Source organism: Oncorhynchus mykiss, chromosome 20, assembly GCF_013265735.2.
Source record: "Oncorhynchus mykiss isolate Arlee chromosome 20, USDA_OmykA_1.1, whole genome shotgun sequence".
Taxonomy (NCBI): domain Eukaryota; kingdom Metazoa; phylum Chordata; class Actinopteri; order Salmoniformes; family Salmonidae; genus Oncorhynchus; species Oncorhynchus mykiss.
In genome coordinates this window covers 8,503,392-8,524,107 of record NC_048584.1, presented here as the reverse complement: position 1 = coordinate 8,524,107, position 20,716 = coordinate 8,503,392, and the positions used below count along the sequence as shown (strand labels likewise).

Sequence of the window (20,716 nt, the reverse complement as noted above, 5' to 3'; positions counted from 1 at the left end):
AGTACTAGAATATAGTCATTGATTTACACCAAAAGTGTGGCGCGTGACGCACCCAAAGGGAACCGGGTTACGCATGCGCCCTTGATTGACCGGGGCTCAATGGATTCACTCATGTTCTTTTATAGTTCAATGTTCACGAATTCTGATGTCAAGCCGCCTGGAAAACCGGTCTGGAACCCCCGACTCATTTCTACATCAGACGGTCTTGTGACAGAAACCATCGCGGAGTCGCATATTGTCCATTATAGCCTTTCAGTGGTATCGTAATCGCTTCAGATATTGCTGAGTAAACATCGCTACATATTACCCTGGCTCAAACTCCCCCTTTCTCCTTTACGAAACAGCTTGAAAGGTGTCTGAAGTTATTTGTATAAAGTCAGACTAGTAGAAAACGTCCAACCGGTGAGTGAGTGAGTGAGTGCGTGCAGTGATGTAATAAATACGGGAAAATCGGATGTCATTGAGTTCAATAATTGCCAAGAACGTGAAAGACACACAAAACATAACAAGATAATTCGTTATAATAATGGACTTTAGATAATATTTTCTTATTATTTAGTATTTTAAGACTCAATTAAAACAAATTATATCAAAAACACGTTAAAGCAGGGTTTTTTTTATTTATTTTTATTTTATATGGTTTTGTGGATATAACGTTGACCAAAATCATGACGTTAGTTCTACATTTCAAAGAGTTCAAAGTATCAATAAAGTGACCAGTTTTACTCGGTATGTACTCCTCCATATCTCTCCGAAATCGAATAGTGTACGAACATCTGTAAAACAAATGTGTCAGTGTTTCCGGTTCATCATTGGAGAATGCACACTTCTCATCAATTTCTGTTAACATTGACACCATTGTTTTGGAGGGGTACACATTGTGCAAAAATATTTAGGTGCACCTCTCATCTTATTAGAAATACCACATTTTGAAGGGACAAAGCCAAGACTTTCGACATTGAATGTTTGTTTTTCCACACAGTTGGTCAATTAATTGTTCATCTCCTTACATGTGGATGGATTCATGTACAAGAAGAGAGCGACCTGGATAAACAAACCGAAATACACTATCAGCCTTTATTAAGAGAACCATTCTTAACTAATACATTTAATGGCTGATGATGGAGCCTGGTATAGGCGTCATAGGTTATCTGAGCCATGCCAGACATTGCACATTTGTTGCCAAGCAAGGAATGTTTTTCTCCCCCCAATTACTGTTTAGAGATTTAAAGCATAATCATAGATAATTAACTCTTACCAGGATATAAATAGCTAAATAAATTGCTGTTTATATTGGGTCCTGATAATAGGCCTATATGTTCTAACAGAGGCTTCAGCCTTTATTTAGCATTTATTATATAAATTATGATGATGAATGATGTATAATAATAATTTATGATTATTTGTGTCTTTATTTACTGTATACTATGTAAGCCCATTTTGAATACAGTAGTCTTCTCGGAGGACACACACAGATGGTTTGGGTCCATTCTTTGGCTCTCCGTCAACATAATAGTTATCATGGCATAGCCTATACAAATAAAGCTTTATTGCCTGCCTATTGAAACACTTGGTGCAATTATGTATGCTTTGTTGTGATATGGAAGCTGTTTTGTCTGCAGTTTACCATCTTTATTATATGCTGCTGTTGAGATAAGAAGAATGATCCTGATTGGTTAGGACAGGGCTAATGATGTAGAAGTTGGGTGGAGTTGAGTCACACACCCACACACAAATACTAGCATTTTAGTTTGGATCGTAGAGTAGTTGACACCACAGTTGTCCAAGGAAAATGTGTAGAAGTGTTGTGCAGGTCCAGGTCTATTCCAGAGTTGGATGGCTTACTGATCCTGTGTTTGTGTGAAGTCCAACCCACAGCCATTTCACAGAAAAATGTCAGAAGAGAACATCAGAAGACGCAAGGAGAAGTGTGAGAATTGCACTAAACAGGTAAGCCCATGGAATGTTTGCGGTTTCACTGTGCAGTGTGCAAGTGTCTCTGCAACTGAAATTGTCCATCCAGTCGTATCTGACCAAGTTGTTTGAGGTCATTACTTTTTGCACGTTACAGTCAAACATATATTGTGTCCAATTCTAACATTGATTAATTTATAGATTTTTTTGGTTGATTGGTAATTTCCAGTGCAACAAGAAGCCGAGTGATGAAGACCGTAGCTCCCTTCCGGAGGAAGATGTAGCCAACGGAGAGGTCCCTGCCTCCTCCCATCTCCTCAAGCAGCAGGTGTTGCTGAGTGCCTGTCTGTCCTGTGAGGGCTGTGTGTCCGAGGAGGAGAGCCTAAAGATCTCCCAACAGAACCTGGAGGAGGTGGCCCGCGTCCTGGGTCTCAACAAGGTACTACTGGACCACTGACCAGGCTACCTTGGTCGTATTCAATAGGCACCAAATGGAAGAAAACGGACTGAAACGGGGAGGGACTATTTGAACTTATCTAATAAGAACTGATGTTTTCCCTTTTACGTTTCAAAAGGTTTTTGCTGAGGTGGTCACTAATGAGTACAAACCTGGAAACCTCACATGATTAGCCTCCCTAATCACTTGTGGAGATCTGAGAGGCTTTATGATGTCAAGGCTTCAATAGTAGCTAAAGAGACAAGGGTATATACTGTCTGAGAGGAAAGGGGAGCAATTGTGTTATCTTTGCTGTACTTAGTTTCCAGATGACCTCATGCCAGATTTGTTTTAATGTGGGTTGTTATTGCTGGTCTCTTTGCCTGGCATGCAGACTGATGCAGACTGATTGTTTTATTTCACTTCACTGAAATGTATGGGGCATTCAGTGTTGATGCCAGGTAAATGGTCTCTCTCTTCTCGGCCAATGTTTGACAAGTCCCTCTCTCCCTCTTTTTGTCATTGCAGAAGTGTGATGTGTCTAAACACCAGGTCCTGGTGGTGTCAGTCTGTCCCCAGTCTCTGCCTTTCTTCGCTGTCAAGTACGGTCTGGACATTCCCGAGGCCACACGCAAGCTCTGTGGCTTCCTCAAGAGCCTGGGTAAGTGAGCATGTACAGTATCTATGTCTCTGTGTTGACTGGGAATTCCAGACAAGCCCTGTAGTTTCCTCAAAGATATGAGAGAGAGAGAGAGAGAGAGAGAGAGAGGTACATTCGTTGGCATCTACCATAACAGATGAATCATTCTCTTCCCTTCTTCTCTCTTCTCTCTCTGTCTGTAGGAGTGCAGTATGTCTTTGATACCACTCTAGCAGCAGGCTTCAGTATTCTGGAGAGCCAGAGAGACTTTGTCCAGAGGTACAGCAGGAGGCACCATGATAGCCAGGCCCTACCCATGTTCACCTCCTCCTGTCCAGGTAATATTTACACAATCTCCTTGTTCCTCCCCCTCTTTCCCTCTGCGCGCACACACACACACCACAACCTGAGTATAAAATATTAAGCAGCTCTGTTGTGTTTCAGTTTAACATTTGTGTGTGCTGTTTGAGGGATGTGTGGCATTATTAAGGTACGGGTATTAAGGGTTGGACCTAGCTCCTATTTGAAAGTAGAGATAGCGGAGCCGGGCTGGGAGAGAGAGATACAGACACAGCCTCACACCACTCCCTTCCCTGGAGATAGGCCTTTCAGGAGGGGAGTCGCCCTCCCTCTCCTGCTCTCTCATTCAAATCAAATTGTTTTTGTCACATGCACCGAATACAACGGGTGTAGACCTTACCGTGAAATGCTTACTTACGCTCTCTCGTGTACTCGTTCTCTTTTTTTCAGTTTCAGTCTTGCTCGCTCTACACCTTTCTCTGACCCCATCCCTTTAGATAATAAAACCATAAGCTTAGGACTCAAGTCAATTTTATTATTCTATTTCTGTTCAGGGTGGATCCGGTACGCTGAGCGTGTTCTGGGCAGTCTGGTCACTCCTCACATCTGTACGGCCAGGTCTCCTCAACAGATCATGGGCTGTCTGGTCAAAGACTATTTCACCAAACAACAGGTCAGCGATATTTGTGTGTCGTAACAACCCATCCCATACAATTAAATGAAATTCATGAGAACATGTGAATAGTGATTGATGCCACACTATTCATGTGTTTTAACCATGTTACTCATCTCACACAGCAGGTGAATAGTGGTGTCTGCTTTGTGTTTGTAGAAGCTGAGCCCAGACAAGCTTTACCATATTATGGTGGCTCCATGCTTTGATAAGAAACTGGAGGCAGTGCGAGAGGAGTTCTACAACAGTCTCCTGGAGAGCAGAGACGTGGACTGTGTCCTCACATCCGGTACTATGCTCTCATTACCTCTACCTCTACACCCCTTGACTTTTTCCAAATTTTCTGGGATTAAAATGGATTTGTCTTTTTTTTGTGTCAACAGTCTACACAAAATACTCTGTCAAAGTGGAAGAATAATGACAACTTTTTTTGTAAAAATAATTATGACAAATAAAACGCTAATGTGCATTCGGAAAGTATTCAGACCCCTTGACTTTTTCCACATTTTATTACGTTACAGCCTTATTCCAAAATTGATAAAATAACACACAATACCCCAAAATAACAATATGAAAACAGTTTTTTTTTAATGTTTGCAAATTTAGCAAAAACTAAAAACATAAATACATTATTTACATAAGTATTCAGACCCTTTTCTATGAGACTTGAAAATGAGCTGAGGTACATCCTCTTTCCATTTATCATCCTTGATTTGTTTCTAAAACTTGATTGGAGTCCACCTGTGATGAATTCAATTGATGGACATGATTTGGAAAGGCACACACCTGTCTAATAAGGTCCCACATTTGACAGTGCTGCAAGCCATGATATCAAAGGAATTGCCTGTAGAGCTCAGAGACAGGATTGTGTCGAGGATCATATCTGGGGAGGGGTACCAAAACATTTCTGCAGCATTGAAGGTCCCCAAGAACACAATAGCCTCCATCATTCTTAAATGGAAAAAGTTTGGAACCACCAAGACTCTTCCTAGAGCTGGCCACCTGGCCAAACTGAGCAATCGGGGAGAAGGGCCTTGGTCAGGGAGGTGACCAAAAACCCAATGGTCACTCTGACAGCGCTCCAGAGTTCCTCTGTGGAGATGGGAGAACCTTCCAGAAAGACAACCATCTCTGCAGCATTCCACCAATCAGGCCTTTATGGTAGAGGGGCCAGAAGCCACTTCTCAGTAAAAGGCACATGACAGCCCGCTTGGAGTTTGCCAAAAGGCACCTAAAGACTCTCAGACCATGAGAAATGAGATTCTCTGGTCTGATGAAACCAAGATTGAACTCTTTGTCTTGAATGCCAAGCGGAAACCTGGAGGAAACCTGGCACCATCCCTATGGTGAAGCATGGTGGTGGCAGCATCATGCTGTGGGGATATTTTTCAGCGACAGGGACTGGGAGACTAGTCCGGATCGAGGGAAAGATGAATGGAGCAAAGTACAGAGAGATCCTTGATGAAAACCTGCTGCAGAGTGCTCAGGACCTCAGACTGGGGTGAAGGTTCACCTTCCAACAGGACAACGGAGTAGCTTCGGGACAAGTCTCTATGTCTTTGAGTGGCCCAGCCAGAGACCGGACTTGAACCTGATCGAACATCTCTGGAGAGACCTGAAAATGGATGTGCAGGGACGCTCCCCATCCAAACTGACAGAGCTTGAGAGGATCTGTAGAGAAGAATGGGAGAAACTCCCCAAATACAGATGTACTGAGTAAAGGGTCTGAATCATATTTTTGTTGACAAGCAGACCCATAACATGATGCAGCTTAACAACCATGCTTAAAAATATGAGGAGTGCTACTCGGTGACGTGTTGTGTGGATTTGCCCCAGACATAACGTTTTGTATTCAGGACATAAAGTTAACAAATTCTTTGCCACATTTTTTGAAGTTTTACTTTAGTGCCTTATTGCAAACAGGATGCATGTTTTGGAATATATTTTATTCTGTACAGGCTTTCTTCTTTTCATCCTGTTTTTTTCCCCATCACAGCCATTAAACTGGCCTCGTGGCCCCATTGGCCTCACGGTGAAGTCCCTGAGAAGTCCCTGTAATTTTATTTATTTTTTATTTTATTTTACCTTTATTTAACTAGGCAAGTCAGTTAAGAACAAATTCTTATTTTCAATGACGGCCTAGGAACAGTGGGTTAGGGGCAGAACGACAGATTTGTACCTTGTCAGCTCAGGGATTTGAACTTGCAACCTTTCGGTTACTAGTCCAACGCTCTAACCACTAGGCTACCCTGCCGCCCCGTAATCCCCCCCTCCCAAAAAAAACAAACAAACATTCCACTTTGACATTATGAGGTTTGTGTGTAGGCCAGTGACGCAAAATCTCAATTTTAATACATTTTAAATTCAGGTTGTAACACAACAAAATGTGGAAAAAGTCAAATGTTTTGAATACTTTCTGAAGGCACTGTATAAAAAAAATGTTTTGTCACGTGCCGAATACGTGCCGAATACAACACCGTGAAATGCTTACTTACAAGCCCTTAACCAAAAATGCAGTTTTAAGAAAATACCTACAACTTGTTGAAGAGATAAGAATAACAAATGATTAAAGAGCAGCAGTAAATAACAATAGCGAGGCTATATACAGGGGGTACCGGTACAGAGTCAATGTGGGGGGCACCGGTGTCGAGGTAATATGTACATGTAGGTAGAGTTATTAAAGTGACTATGCATAGATAATAACAGAGAGTAGCAGCAGCAGTGTAGAAGAGTGGGTGGGGGCAATGAAAATAGTCTGGGTTGCTATTTGATGTTCAGGAGTCTTTTGGCTTGGGGGTAGAAGCTGTTTAGAAGCCTCTTGGACCTAGACTTGACACTCCGGTACCGCTTGCCGTGCGGTAGCAGAGAGAACAGTCTATGACTAGGGTGGCTGGAGACCTTGACAATTTTTAGGGCCTTCCTCTGACACTGCCTGGTATAGAGGTCCTGGATGGCAGGAAGTTTGGCCCCGGTGATGTACTGGGCCATACACGCCCTGTGGTCAGAGGCCAAGCAATTGCCATACCAGGCAGTGATGCAACCCGTTAAGATGCTCTCGATGGTGCAGCTGTAAAACCTTTTGAGGATCTGAGGACCCATGCCAAATCTTTTCAGTCTTCTAAGGGGATATAGATTTTGTCGTACCCTCTTCACGACTGTCTTGGTGTGCTTGGACTATGTTAGTTTGTTGGTGATGTGAACGCCAAGGATCTTGAAGCTCTCAACCTGCTCCACTGCAGCCCTGTCAATGAGAATGGGGGCATGCTTGGTACTCCTTTTCCTGTAGTCCACAATCATCTCCTTTGTCTTGATCAGGTTGAGGGAGAGGTTGTTGCCCTTGCACCACACGGTCAGGTCTTTGACCTCCTCCCTATAGGCTCTCTCATCGTTGTCGGTGATCAGGCCTACCACTGTTGTCATCAGCAATCTTAATGTTGGTGTTTGAAATATGAGTGAACAGGGAGTACAGGAGGGGACTGAGCACACACCCCTGAGGGGCCCCCGTGTTGAGGATCAGCATGGAGGATGTGTTGCTACCTACCCTTACCACCTGGGGGGCGGGCCGTCAGGAAGTCCAGGATCCAGTTACAGAGGGAGGTGTTTAGTCCCAGGTTCCTTAGCTTAGTGATGAGCTTTGAGAGCACTATAGTGTTGAACGCTGAGCTGTAGTCAATGAATAGCATTCTCACGTAGGTGTTCCTTTTTTCCAGGTGTGAAAGGGCAGTGTGGAGTACAATAGAGATTGCATCATCTGTTGGTGCGGTATGCAAATTGGAGTGGGTATAGGGTTTCTGGGATAATGGTGTTGATGTGAGCCATGACCAGCCTTTCAATGCATTTCATGGCTACAGTGGTGAGTGCTACGGGTCGGTAGTCATTTAGGCAGGTTACCTTAGTCCCTGTGCCCAAGAACACTATGGTGGTCTGCTTGAAACATGTTACTATTACAGACTCAGACAGGGAGAGGTATGTCTATCTGCTTCATCTCTCTCTCTCTCTCTATCTATCTATCTATCTATCTATCTATCTATCTATCTATCTATCTATTTTCTTCCTTTCAGCATTTCCAGCCTCCTCCTCTCACACAAGATGCCTCGATGCCAGCTATTCTTTCAATTCCCTGTCTCCTATACCTAGACCCACTTCATTACCCCTTCTCTATCCCCAGAAATTGAGAAACATCAGACAGTGAGGGATGTCATTCGTGTTTATACTGTAAACCTGTAGGTTTTATAATTTGTCCATTGTTTAATGTAAGACTGTAAATCCGTGTGTGTGTTCCAGGGGAGGTGTTCCACATGATGGAGCAGATGAAGGTGTCACTAGCAGACCTAGACTCCGTCCCTCTAGACCACGTGTGAGTGTTTCACTTTTCACTGGCCTCTTATCAGGAAGTTTGTGTCATTGCTCAATGTGGGGTTCATTGCTCAGTGAAGCGGTGGTGTGTGTGTGTCCTTCCTCCTAATCAATGAAATCAAATCAAGCTTTATTTATACAGCACATTTCAGACATGGAATGCAATGCAATGTGCTTTATAAGAATCAACAAATAAAATAATAAATGAATAAAAGCTGAAATGTTTTACTACACAACAAACATTAAACAAAAGAAAGACACAAACTGAACAACTAAAAAGCACCCTAAGGAAAAGCAAAGCTAAAAAGATGTGTTTTAAGATCTCTTTTATATATGTCCACAGTTTCAGCCCCCCTCAGGCTATTCCAGAGGCTGGGGACATAATAACTAAAGGCTGCCTCCATGCCTCTTTGTCCCAGGCTTTGTGATAGTTAAAAGACCAGTGCCAGAGGAACTGAGGGACCTACTGGGTACATAACTTAAAAGCATGTCTGACATGTATTGAGTTGCACAATCGTGGATTGATTTAAAAACCAATAGAAGAATCTTAAAATGAATTCTAAAACTCACAGGCAGCCAATGCAGAGACCTTAAAACCGGTGTAATGTGTGCTCTCCGTCTGGTCAGTACCCGTGCTGCAGAATTCTGTATGTTTTCAGAGGGCCAATGGCTTTCTTGGGTAGACCAAACAGGAGAGCATTACAGTAGTCACGCCTGCTTGCAATAAAAGCATTGATGAGTCTCTCTGTATCAGCCTGAAAGAGAAATGGCTGCACCATGGCACTGTGGTAAAAGCTATTTTGGTCACATTCCTAATGTGGGATTCAAAATTGAGTTCAGAATCTAAAATTACACCTAGGTTTTTTACCTGGTAGAGTGCGGGCTCCCGAGTGGTGCAGAGGTCTAAGGCACGGCATTTCGGTGCAAGAGGCGTCACTACAGTCCCTGATTCGATTCCAGGCTGTATTACGTCCGGCCGTGATTGGGAGTTTGGCCGGGGTAGGCCGTCGTTGTAAATAACAATTTGTTCTTAACTGACTTGCTTAGTGAATTAAAAAATCATTATCTCTCTGTGCTTTGGCTCCAACAATAATTACCTCTGTCTTGATTTAGCTGGAGGAAGTATTTTCAATCACTAATGCAGTCTAATCGTTTATCCACGGAGCTAAATTCCTCTGGTGACACAGAAATGTAAAGCTGTGTATTGTGTGCGAAGCAGTGAAAATCCATGCTTTCTGATAATGCTGCCAAGGGGTAACATATATATATATATAAACTGAACAGTACCGGACTCAAAATCTAACCTTGGTACGCCACATGTGATATGTGATATTCTCTCTGAGTTATGTTCACCAAGGGTGACAAACTCTCAACCGGTTAAATAGGTCCTACACCAATTTAGAAGTGGACCGGAGAGGCCAACTCACCTCTCCAGTCTGTCCAGAAGGACATCATGGTCAACAGTGTCTAATGCAGTACTTAAATCTAAGAGTACAAGGACCAAGAGAAAAATACTGTTGGCACTCAACTCTTTTAGCTATTTGAAAACCAATTTCTCCAGAATCTTGCTCAAGAATGGAAGTTTGGAGATTGGCTGAAAATTGCTAACAACTGAATAATCTATATTTTGTTTCTTTGTTAGCACTTCTGTTTTGTTATTTTATGATATGAAGTACGTTTTTACTTGTATTGAAAGCCCTAAACAAATAGTTTATTATTATTATTATTATGTGTGTGTCTGTGAGTCTATTTCTGTGTGTTCGGTTCAGTGTGTCACGTTCTTCTTCGTCTCCATGTTAGCCTGGGTGAGGCGGGGGATCCAGCCTTGGTGAGACACCAGGGCAGAGGATCGGAGGGCTTCCTGGAACACATCTTCAAATATGCTGCTTCTGAACTGTTTAGTCTGGATGTAGAGGAGATCACATACAAGACTCTCAGGTAAGTTGTGAGAGGGATGACTGGGACAGAGAGAGAAGTTGAAGACCTTGAACTGAGAAAGATGGAGAGGGAAGGATGAGAGCAGAGAGGGGTAGGAAAGGGGGTAGAGGAAGCAAGCTGTAAAAGAGGACTTGAGTTTAAATATCCCTCTCATTCTGTCTCCCCCCTCCCTCCCTCTAGGAACCGTGACTTTCAGGAGGTGTGTCTGGAGCGGGATGGGGAGGTGCTGCTACAGTTTGCATCCGTGTACGGCTTCAGGAACATCCAGACCCTGGTCCACCGCATGAGGAAAGGACACGTCCCCTACCAATTGGTGGAAGTGCTCTCCTGCCCCGGAGGTAACCCATTGGCCCAGCCACCTGTCAGTCACATCTACTTCCTAGTTCTGATTTGGTTTTGGGTAAATGCGACGAGGCAATTGTGAAAACCTGTGTTAGAAATTCTTGCACAAATCATTTTTTTTGTACAATTGAGTAACCCCAGACTAGGCTGCCATTGAACTTAAATCCACCGTTGCAAGTGTAAAAAATGTAACTGAGGAAGCTGAATTCATGTAGAAACCTCAGTAGTAATTTAGTGTGATCTTTATTGTCCCAATGAATGTTGACCCTTCATTCTCCCATCTTCTCTCTCTCTCCCCCTCTTCTATTCTCTTCCCTCTCTCTCCCCAGGTTGTGTGAGTGGTCGTGGGCAGGCGCAAGGAGAGACAGGAGGCCGGGTGGACAAAGCCTTGGTTCAGCAGATGGAGGAGGCCTACAGCAGTCTACCAGTCAGGCTGCCTGACACCAACCCTGGCCTACACTTTCTCTACCAGGACTGGCTGGAGGGACAGGACTCCACGCACGCCAACACACTCCTACACACACAGTACACACAGCAGAGCCCCAGCCAGACACTGACACACACAAAGCCCCCGCACATACAGTGGTGAGAGAGACACACACACCTCTCGTACACACACACGCACACACACAGAAAACTCCAACACACCTCAACATCCAAAAGCCCAATATGAGGGGTAATCAGGACACTGACCCTTTCTTTTCTAAGGACCATTACAATGCTTCCCATAGGTACCATTGTATAGGTGGGGACGGCCAGAGGACCAGGATGTTGCTTTTGTGGTCTTTTGCACCCCGCCTAAAGAATAATCTATGGAAAAGACTGGACCAGTATATCCCAGAAAGACTTAATTCTGGACTTCAATATGCCACAAGGTGGTGCTGTTGTTCCATCTGTTTCACTGCTCTAGACTGCTGTGGAGGCTGGTCCACTGTGCTCTCACACCATGGAGGGGGAAACAAAGATATGGGAAAAGGACGCTAGTGCCAAATATGTGGGCTAGATTCCAGCGCAAATCAATTATGTGACGGACCACAACATTTAATCCAGAGGGACACATTTGCAGGATGGACAACATTTCATCTGCCAGCCAAAGGAGCAGTAACCCTGGGAGGAATAGTATTCGATCCAAGGGGATGAAGCTGAAAAACTCACACAAATGTGTCCTGTTAACATGTACTGAATGTTAAGCCTGTAAGAAGATCTAGATGCCTTAGTAGTATTGCATTTCAGAGGGGTAAAAATACCCAAAATGTTCAACATAAAACCAGGTGTACTTGTTTCAACTGTGAAATGTACATGTTGTTTTGTCTCCTGTGATTCCAAAATGATCAATCAATTGATTGAAAATGCTAGATCTTCTCACTAATAATGCTGATAGTGCTGTTGTGACTGCCATTTGCATTGCGTGTGTTCATCCATGTAATAATCACTGCAATCAATTTGGTAAATGGCTGTGGGATAGGGATGGAGAAATATAACCACTCTCAAATTCATAGACAAAGCTATTGAGACTTTTTCATTTATTTGTATTTTGTTTAGCCTTTATTAATACAGGTTTTTTTTCCCCATTGAGATAACATCTCTTTTTCAAGAGGGACCTGGAGAGAGACTGACCATTTATGATTTAAAAATGATAGTTTTAACCATAACAAATCAAATGTTATTAGCCAAATGCTTCGTAAACAACAGGTGTAGACAAACAGTGAAATGCTTACTTACGTGTCCTTTTCCAACAATGCAGAGTTAAAGATATAAAACATAGAATTAGTGACACAAGGAATGAATACACAGTGAATAACACTTTTTTTTTCCATATTCACATTGTTTACAAACAAATTAATAAAACAAGCTCATATTTAGGGTTCTGATGGGGTACAACAGTTGATCTAAGCATGAGGCATTTCTAAGTTATATTTTTCAATCGTTATTGGGTACACATCAATCCATTTACAAGTCCAAAAGTGAATGTACCAATCACAGATTGGCCCTTTTAAGGTTATTGTTTTATTTGACCATATAGTGTCTGTGTCGTATTGATTGATGAGCATTAAAACAATTCTAACCTGGAAATCAGTCTGATTTGAATAAATTCTGAAATGGGACTGAGAATATATCCCTTAGCCTGTCTCTCTCTCTCTCTAGAATGCTATAGACTCTAGATCCTAGAATTTTGAAAATGTGTGGAAAACCCAACAAATCATCCACCTCTGTTCTGACAAAAATAAAGTGATGCAAAGGTTGCATTTTAGGAGTGCAGGCTAGGGCTCTTTCACCCCTGTAAACTATAGTTGCACATTTTAATGTCACAAGGACAGTTGAATATACAGGAAATATTAAAAAAATCAGATCCAATACCATATTTGCTGGTGTGATTGAGGTAGATATGTGTAGGGGTAAGGGGAATAGGCAACAGGATATAAGATGAACAGCGTAGCTGCAGCTTGCACGTGAGTGGGTGTGTAGAGTCAGTATAAAATGTATGTGCATATTATGTGTGAGTGAGCAAATGATGGAGTGAGTGTTTGTGTTGGAGTGACGATGTCTGTGAGTGTGTATATATTGAAATAAAAATGCAACCAGAGGATGGCAGTAAACCTGTAAATAGTATGCTGCTGTGGCTGGATATTGGAGCAGGGCCCAGATCTACCCTCTTTCTCCCCTCTTTCTTGTACAGTGTGTATTCTATTTTGGGAATCAGGAAAGTCTGGTTTAGTTTATTTTCCTTTCAAACTGTAAACAGATTTGACCATATATAAGTCCATGTTTGCTTTTACTGTTTGTTGCTTTGTCTCAGCAGTGCATACTACATATTGTTTCCGATGAGTTTGTCATGAGCTTTTGTTTTCTTTGACTACACTAAAGCTGGTTGTGTTTTCTTTGACTACACTAAAGCTGGTTGTGTTTTCTTTGACTACACTAAAGCTGGTTGTGTTTTCTTTGACTACACTAAAGCTGGTTGTGTTTTCTTTGACTACACTAAAGCTGGTTGTGTTTTCTTTGACTACACTAAAGCTGGTTGTGTTTTCTTTGACTACACTAAAGCTGGTTGTGTTTTCTTTGACTACACTAAAGCTGGTTGTGTTTTCTTTGACTACACTAAAGCTGGTTGTGTTTTCTTTGACTACACTAAAGCTGGTTGTGTTTTCTTTGACTACACTAAAGCTGGTTGTGTTTTCTTTGACTACACTAAAGCTGGTTGTGTTTTCTTTGACTACACTAAAGCTGGTTGTGTTTTCTTTGACTACACTAAAGCTGGTTGTGTTTTCTTTGACTACACTAAAGCTGGTTGTGTTTTCTTTGACTACACTAAAGCTGGTTGTGTTTTCTTTGACTACACTAAAGCTGGTTGTGTTTTCTTTGACTACACTAAAGCTGGTTGTGTTTTCATTGACTACACTAAAGCTGGTTGTGTTTTCTTTGACTACACTAAAGCTGGTTGTGTTTTCTTTGACTACACTAAAGCTGGTTGTGTTTTCATTGACTACACTAAAGCTGGTTGTGTTTTCTTTGACTACACTAAAGCTGGTTGTGTTTTCTTTGACTACACTAAAGCTGGTTGTGTTTTCTTTGACTACACTAAAGCTGGTTGTGTTTTCTTTGACTACACTAAAGCTGGTTGTGTTTTCTTTGACTACACTAAAGCTGGTTGTGTTTGACTACACTAAAGCTGGTTGTGTTTTCTTTGACTACACTAAAGCTGGTTGTGTTTTCTTTGACTACACTAAAGCTGGTTGTGTTTTCTTTGACTACACTAAAGCTGGTTGTGTTTTCTTTGACTACACTAAAGCTGGTTGTGTTTTCTTTGACTACACTAAAGCTGGTTGTGTTTTCTTTGACTACACTAAAGCTGGTTGTGTTTTCTTTGACTACACTAAAGCTGGTTGTGTTTTCTTTGACTACACTAAAGCTGGTTGTGTTTTCTTTTTTATTGATGCAGTAGTAGTTCAGATGGGGAGAAGTCTGTCCCTGGTAAAGTGATGCTCTGCCTTCTTAACAGCACTATCAACAGGGCAGGTCCTACAGGCCCTAGTTTTGCCGACCTTGACTCTTCATGGATTTAGTACTGTAGATATGTGGTAGTGTTGGAGTAGGGGCCTGAGGGCACACCGTGTGTTGTGAAATCTGTGAGTATTGTAATGTTTTTAAAATTGTATAAACTGCCTTAAATTTGCTGGACCCCAGGCAGAGTAGCTGCTGCTTTGGCAGGATTCAATACAAATACAGCCCCTACAAACATGTGATTGGGAATGTTGATTGAGCCCAACAAAAAGTCTAGTGAAAACAGGGAAAAAAAACTATTCAGGCTTTGTCCTCCCTCAGTGCCCATGTTAAAACCTGTCGAGACCTGTCAGAGAGAGACATCATGACAGTGTAATACTGCATCCTGTTGGCATTTGATTTGTTTAAGGTACCTCCTCCAATGAGAGCCATATCATTTGCAGATTGCCTCAGGAAAGATAGGGAAAGTTAAAAGTGGAATATCCACTCTCTCCACCCACTCACTTCTCCCACAGTTATAACCTGGGACACTGCATTGTATGGATTTATTGGACAGAAGAACCTCCAGAGGCTGTGAGCTTGTAAGTGCATTATATGTACTATTTAGATCATTGTGTGTGTGTGTGTGTCAGGATTTATTAGTCACCTGACTTCGAGGTGACATCTCATGGTTACGCTCAGGGTCTCTTTCTCAGAATGACCTTTAGAGTCTGTGTTTGATGGTGAATTCAGCTGAACTGTGGGTGTTTCTTTGGCACTGAGGCTGTGGAGAGAGGAAACTGCATAAACTTGAAAATATTTTGGTGTACTCTGGGACTGGGGCTGACACAATTAGAAATCCCTGATCACACTTGTAGGTGATGTCTTGGCAACGTTGGCTAGCTAAACTCATGCGCAGAAACACATCATCGGGTCTAACGTCATCACCTGCCAAACTGCGGGACACATGAAAATGTGTCAGTTTGTCTCTTTCATGACCTGGCCTCCACAATCACCCGACCTCAACTCAATTGAGATGGTTTGGGATGAGTTGGACCGTAGAGTGAAGTAAAAGCAGCCAACAAGTGCTCAACATATGTGGGAACTCCTTCAAAACTTTTGGAAAAGCATTCCAGGTGAAGCTGGTTGAGAGAATGCCCATTGTGCAAAGCTGTCATCAAGGCAAAGGGTGGCTACTTTGACGAATCTAAAATCTATAATATATTTTGATTTGTTTAACATCTTTTTGGTTACTACATGATTCCATGTGTTATTTCATAGTTTTGATGTCTTTACTATTATTCTACAATGTAGAAAATAGTACAAATAAATAAAAACCCTTGAATGAGTAGGTATGTCCAAACCTTTGACTGGTACTGTATATATATTCCACTTTGACATGACAGAGTATTTAGTTGTACAGTTAAATCAATTTGAATCCCACTTTGTAACACAATAAAATGTGAAGAAATCCAAGGGGTATGAATACTTTTGCAAGGCACTGTACATATACTCTTTAAGTTAGTCATGTGTTGTGGTCTTTTTTCTTTGTGCTTTAAGACAGATAACTCACTGGCAAAATGCTTCTGTTGTTTCTGTCTCTGGTTTTGGGAACTCCACAAGGACAAGGTAAATTTCAAACTGCAAACTTAGGTGAAATGATGTTTGTTTTGGTACAATATAATACAATATAATACAGCATTGTTATATATGATAATGAACATGTGAATGTCCACTTTTATCATTGTATATATATGAGCATATTTATCATACTGATGTCATCCATTGATATCCTTTTATTCATTGATATCCTTTTTGCTTTCCAGGGGTTACAGTAACGTGTGACAATATATCGGTTTCAAAAGACCAGCAACTAACACTGTGCTGTACAGTGGATTACACTGCCATAAAAACTATCAAACATGGGACGAAGGGGACCACAAATGACACAACATGTGTTACTGAGTGGTTTGCATGGAAGTATGCAGATAATGTACTACGGGAATGTGGGAAAGACTGTCACAAGATAGAAACGGAAGCACCACACTACTATTATACGAAAGAAAATGTTACAAAAGCTGATGAGGGTAATTACACTTTTTACATTGGCACAAACTGTGGGATTGGTTCAGGGACAACAAGCTTTTTCACTGATGCAGTTACTGGTGAGTACAATGCTAAAGCACAAAGCACCACATCAACTACTCCTGTGTCAATTCACTGTCCGGTAAAATATGCTCTGCTTTACCGGACAGTGACCAGTCTATATTGACTAGGGTTAAATGGGCCCTGAGTTTTTCCCGATCATGTGATATGACCAGGAAAAGCTTTAGTAATTATTAAATATGATAATACAATATTCCTATATAAATTCAATATAGGGCTTTGTACTGTGACGTTTGTGAGTATTCAGTGTGTTCACTGCAAACTTATCTTTATTTTCTCAGCGAAAAGTGTTGACAACTGGAGAAAGCAACAAGTATGGTTAGCTCTGGTTGTCATCATCTGCGTCGTCGCTGTTCTGGGCGTTCTATTGTTTCTAAAAACTTCTCGTTCTGGCAGAAGATTGATGGAACGACTCAAGAGTTCTATGACCCAGAGCAACAACAACACTGATGAGAGCCCTGAAGGTTCAAGAGAGGCCGTTACCCTGGTGCCTGCATAACATTCAGCGTGAGCCAGTTGTCTTGTTGGTTCTTTCGAAATGAACTCCACGTTGACCTCTGCTATGTTGCTGTATGTCAGATGCATTCCATACCAATAAAACACTACTCACTTTTGCACCTAAATTAGTTTTGCACCAACATTTGTGGAATCAGTTAGTGAAATCACTAATAATCGTCTTTCACAGAAAAAAGGGTGCTATCTAGAACCATCCCCATAGGAGAACCCTTTGAATAACTCTGGTTCCAGGTAGAACCCTTTTCATAACCCTTAAGCTTGTTTACAAAGGGAGTTGGTTTTGGTCTATATATACATTGATGTTGTAATATTCTGTAATATTCTCACAAGCATTGTTTTCATAACTACTAAGCTAAACTTGTTTTTAGTTTTAGCCTAAACTCTGACGTAATTTTCTGGGACTCATGTTTTTTTAATTAATATAAAATGTTATTGATTTGTGTACAAATAAACGTTTGGAAATAACCAGTCTTCATAATGTTATTTCTCTCATATAGAGCTTGTTGTCTTGTGCCGAATTATTATCTCCAACAATAATGTACATTTCAGTTATCACAGCACATAGAGTACCCGTCAGCAGAAAATAACCACAACACTTCCTGTGAACAAGTCAACAGAGGAAACTCTTCTCTATCCATTTATTCAGTTGTTCACCATTTTACCCTGCCAAAAGACAGTTCACCAGTCAGTTGTGAGTGTTTTGCGCGTGTGGAAGAGTGTTTGGAGCTCTCTGATAAATGCAGCTGGTACCTAGTCGGCAGGATGGATGTTCTGTTGTGGAGATGTGTGCTGGGACTCCTCTGCAGCCCTGCAGTGCTCACCTGGACAGGTAAGTGAGTTTTTAGTTGACCCTAAATGGACAATTAACCGTCAGACAAAAAAAAGGAGGACCAAGGTGGCATTCTTGTCTTCATAATAACAATATGTCTAAATCCTGGGCCCCTGTCTATCTATCTCTCTCCCTGCAAGTTTCCCAGAGCCCCAGTGCTGTAGCTCTGATGAAGGTCAACTCCTCGGCCGAGATCCTCTGCTCCACATCGCTACCGGACCCCACAGGCCTCTACCTCAGGGGTCGATTCCACAACAACAGAGATGTGCTGTACTTGTCGATAGCTGACAGAGCAGTCGGTAGGACCACAATCCACAATGGGTTCAGAGGTCGGGTCACAGTGGTGTCAGACCAGGACCAGGAGGTCAAGCGGTGCTGTGATTTCACACTGAGGCTGTCCCAGCTTGGGGTGGAGGACACAGACAGTTACTACTGCAGCTGGAGGTACTACGATACCAAAGGGAAAGTGCTGGTACAGCGGCACAGTAATGGCACCATCATCATTGTCAGAGGTACAAATATGATTATTTTTATTAAAGAAGAAGAAGACATGTTATTCATCAGGGTTAGGGTGAATTCCATGTTTCATTCAGATTGTCTTTCTCTTCCTGGATTAACAAAGACTTGGTATCCAATCATTATTCTAGAACTGTCTGTTCCACACTTTTTTATGATTGCGGTGTGACAATATCAATCTCTACTATTTCAACAACATACCACAACTGATGTAAGTGGTTTTAATGTGCTAGTACAAGCTATGATCATGATTAGTGCACAATATGTCAGGTATTGTGTTCCAATATGTGCAATATGGACTCACCATATTCCTTTGAATTTCTTTTGAATGAGTTTTCCCTGAGCAGTTGACCAGGCCAGGAAAAACTCTGGGTCAGAGTCAAAGGGCTATAATGAGGGCCCAGAGTTTTTCAAGAAGACATGAAGCTGAACCACTTCTTCTACTTCCCTCTCCCCTCCATACAGAGAGAGATCCAGAGAAGAGCTGTGGCGGCGGTCAGACCATCATGGAACTCATCTTGATTGTGTTGAGTTGGACGGCCTTCATCGTCATCTTCTTCCTCTTCATTGGAGCTCTGATGTGGCGATGCACACGGGTAAGCCAATGTTTCCCTTATATTTGCCACTGCAAAAACATTCAAGTAGTAATTACAATAATTTTCGGGATGGTAAAAAACGTTTTCAGTGTAACATTAAACATATTGGAGCAATATATTTTCAATAAATAAGATTATCTTTGAGAACTAACAATCACCATTCTCAGGGAGAATCTGAAATTCCAAAAATGTCATGGGCTGGGTCCCCCGAATGATTTCTTTGTCATGTTTGAGTCATTCCAGATAGCATAAGAACAAGGCATAGGTCAAGGCTAAATGTATATAATTGCAGGAAATTATCTTTAAAACTGAAAATTCTCTCAGTCCCATGACAAAATGTGTAGAATTGCAGGAAATTAGCTTTAAAACAGCAACATTTTGTCTCTGCGGCCAAGAGGAGGGCCTATTAAACCGTGCCTTTGCCCATGCCCATGCCCACTAACCCCACCATTTTGGATGAAGTCTAAGATGAGTGTGAATATGAATTTAAACATCTCTATGTTTTCCTACAGACCAGAAAGCACTACACACCAGCCAGGGACAATAGAAGACACCACCATCACCACCACCAGCATGTGTGTCCACAGCACAGGCCCACTGCTGACCCACAGTTCATCTACTCCAGCAGCTCTCCAGACCATGTCAACTTTAAAGGGAAACTGTAACATTGAAGGGAATGGAATAAGTTATTCTGCAATTGCGGTAATGATTTACCTTTAGAGTGTCTACGCAGTTACGCCTACTGTCTGTTCTCACTAATGGAATGTTCTTTACTTACTGTTTTTGGCTAGATTTCAGATATATTTTCAGACGTCTGTCTGAGCAATCCATTATTTGCGTTTATTTGCCAAGTTGGTAGTTGTGCATTTCTGTTCATTGCATCTGACAGAAACATCCGTGCAATTAAATAGTGTGCAATTATGTGCATTTTGTTAGGCTACTGTTCTCATGAGCTCTTTCTCACCAAATGTCTGTTTTTCTCTTCTTTTGTGTCTCCACTTCCGATTGTTATGGGAATTGTCTATGTTAACAGAAAGACTCTTTCTATGTGACTCAGTGATGCTAACAGCAACGTACCATACCACATCCTGCAGTTTGATGTCTGACATGCTCTCAGATCATATATCGGCTGCCTAATGTGTGAACGGGTCAATTGTTTAGTTTTTTGCACATCCTGTAGATTTAAGTGTTTCGACAATGTTGTGCTAATCTGTTAGATTATCCTGCTCTTCATCTGACATGTCCTAATGTGTCCAAGCTGAATATACATTCCACGCAAGTGAGAGATATAAAATAGGCATGTGTCAGTCAAGTCAACACATAGCCATTTAAAGAGATATTGCTGCATTACTTTGTATTTATGGATTCCCTGGTCTCACTGACAGAGAGCGGCGAGCCCCAGCTGTTTAGTTGATTTATATATATCTTTTTGGGGGGTTGCGTGTTATTTTGGCATTAATACGTGTCACAAATCAGTTTGCAAACAATGTGAAAAAAAAATAAAGCTGCATAC

General features: G+C 41.7%; 2 protein-coding genes and 1 long non-coding RNA gene across 4 annotated transcripts; all 3 read left to right on the top strand.

Annotated features, from left to right (window-relative positions):
- The first annotated feature begins 69 nt into the window (after nucleotides 1-69).
- On the top strand, nucleotides 70-12,672 carry LOC110498921 (nuclear prelamin A recognition factor). 2 transcript variants are annotated; one of them, XM_021575634.2, is made up of 11 exons: nucleotides 70-402; nucleotides 1,867-1,950; nucleotides 2,144-2,353; nucleotides 2,879-3,011; nucleotides 3,194-3,328; nucleotides 3,845-3,963; nucleotides 4,123-4,252; nucleotides 8,248-8,320; nucleotides 10,120-10,257; nucleotides 10,438-10,595; nucleotides 10,929-12,672. In XM_021575634.2, the coding sequence occupies exons 2-11, from the start codon at nucleotides 1,894-1,896 to the stop codon at nucleotides 11,186-11,188; spliced, it is 1,413 nt and encodes a 470-aa protein (XP_021431309.1). In that variant the 5' UTR covers nucleotides 70-402; nucleotides 1,867-1,893; the 3' UTR covers nucleotides 11,189-12,672. The 2 variants fall into 2 exon arrangements, with proteins under 2 accessions (XP_021431309.1, XP_021431310.1); XM_021575635.2 differs by having other exon boundaries at nucleotides 100-402; nucleotides 1,879-1,950.
- A 2,144-nt stretch (nucleotides 12,673-14,816) lies between these two features.
- On the top strand, nucleotides 14,817-17,853 carry LOC118942031. Its single transcript, XR_005037917.1, has 4 exons — nucleotides 14,817-15,182; nucleotides 16,141-16,209; nucleotides 16,407-16,745; nucleotides 17,028-17,853. It is a non-coding gene; the product is annotated as an uncharacterized LOC118942031 (long non-coding RNA).
- Nucleotides 17,854-17,887: 34 nt separating this feature from the next.
- Nucleotides 17,888-20,716, top strand: LOC110498919. The gene is made up of 4 exons (XM_021575626.2): nucleotides 17,888-18,091; nucleotides 18,232-18,603; nucleotides 19,073-19,203; nucleotides 19,716-20,716. Exons 1-4 carry the CDS (start codon nucleotides 18,025-18,027, stop codon nucleotides 19,866-19,868), a joined length of 723 nt encoding a protein of 240 aa, XP_021431301.1. The 5' UTR covers nucleotides 17,888-18,024; the 3' UTR covers nucleotides 19,869-20,716.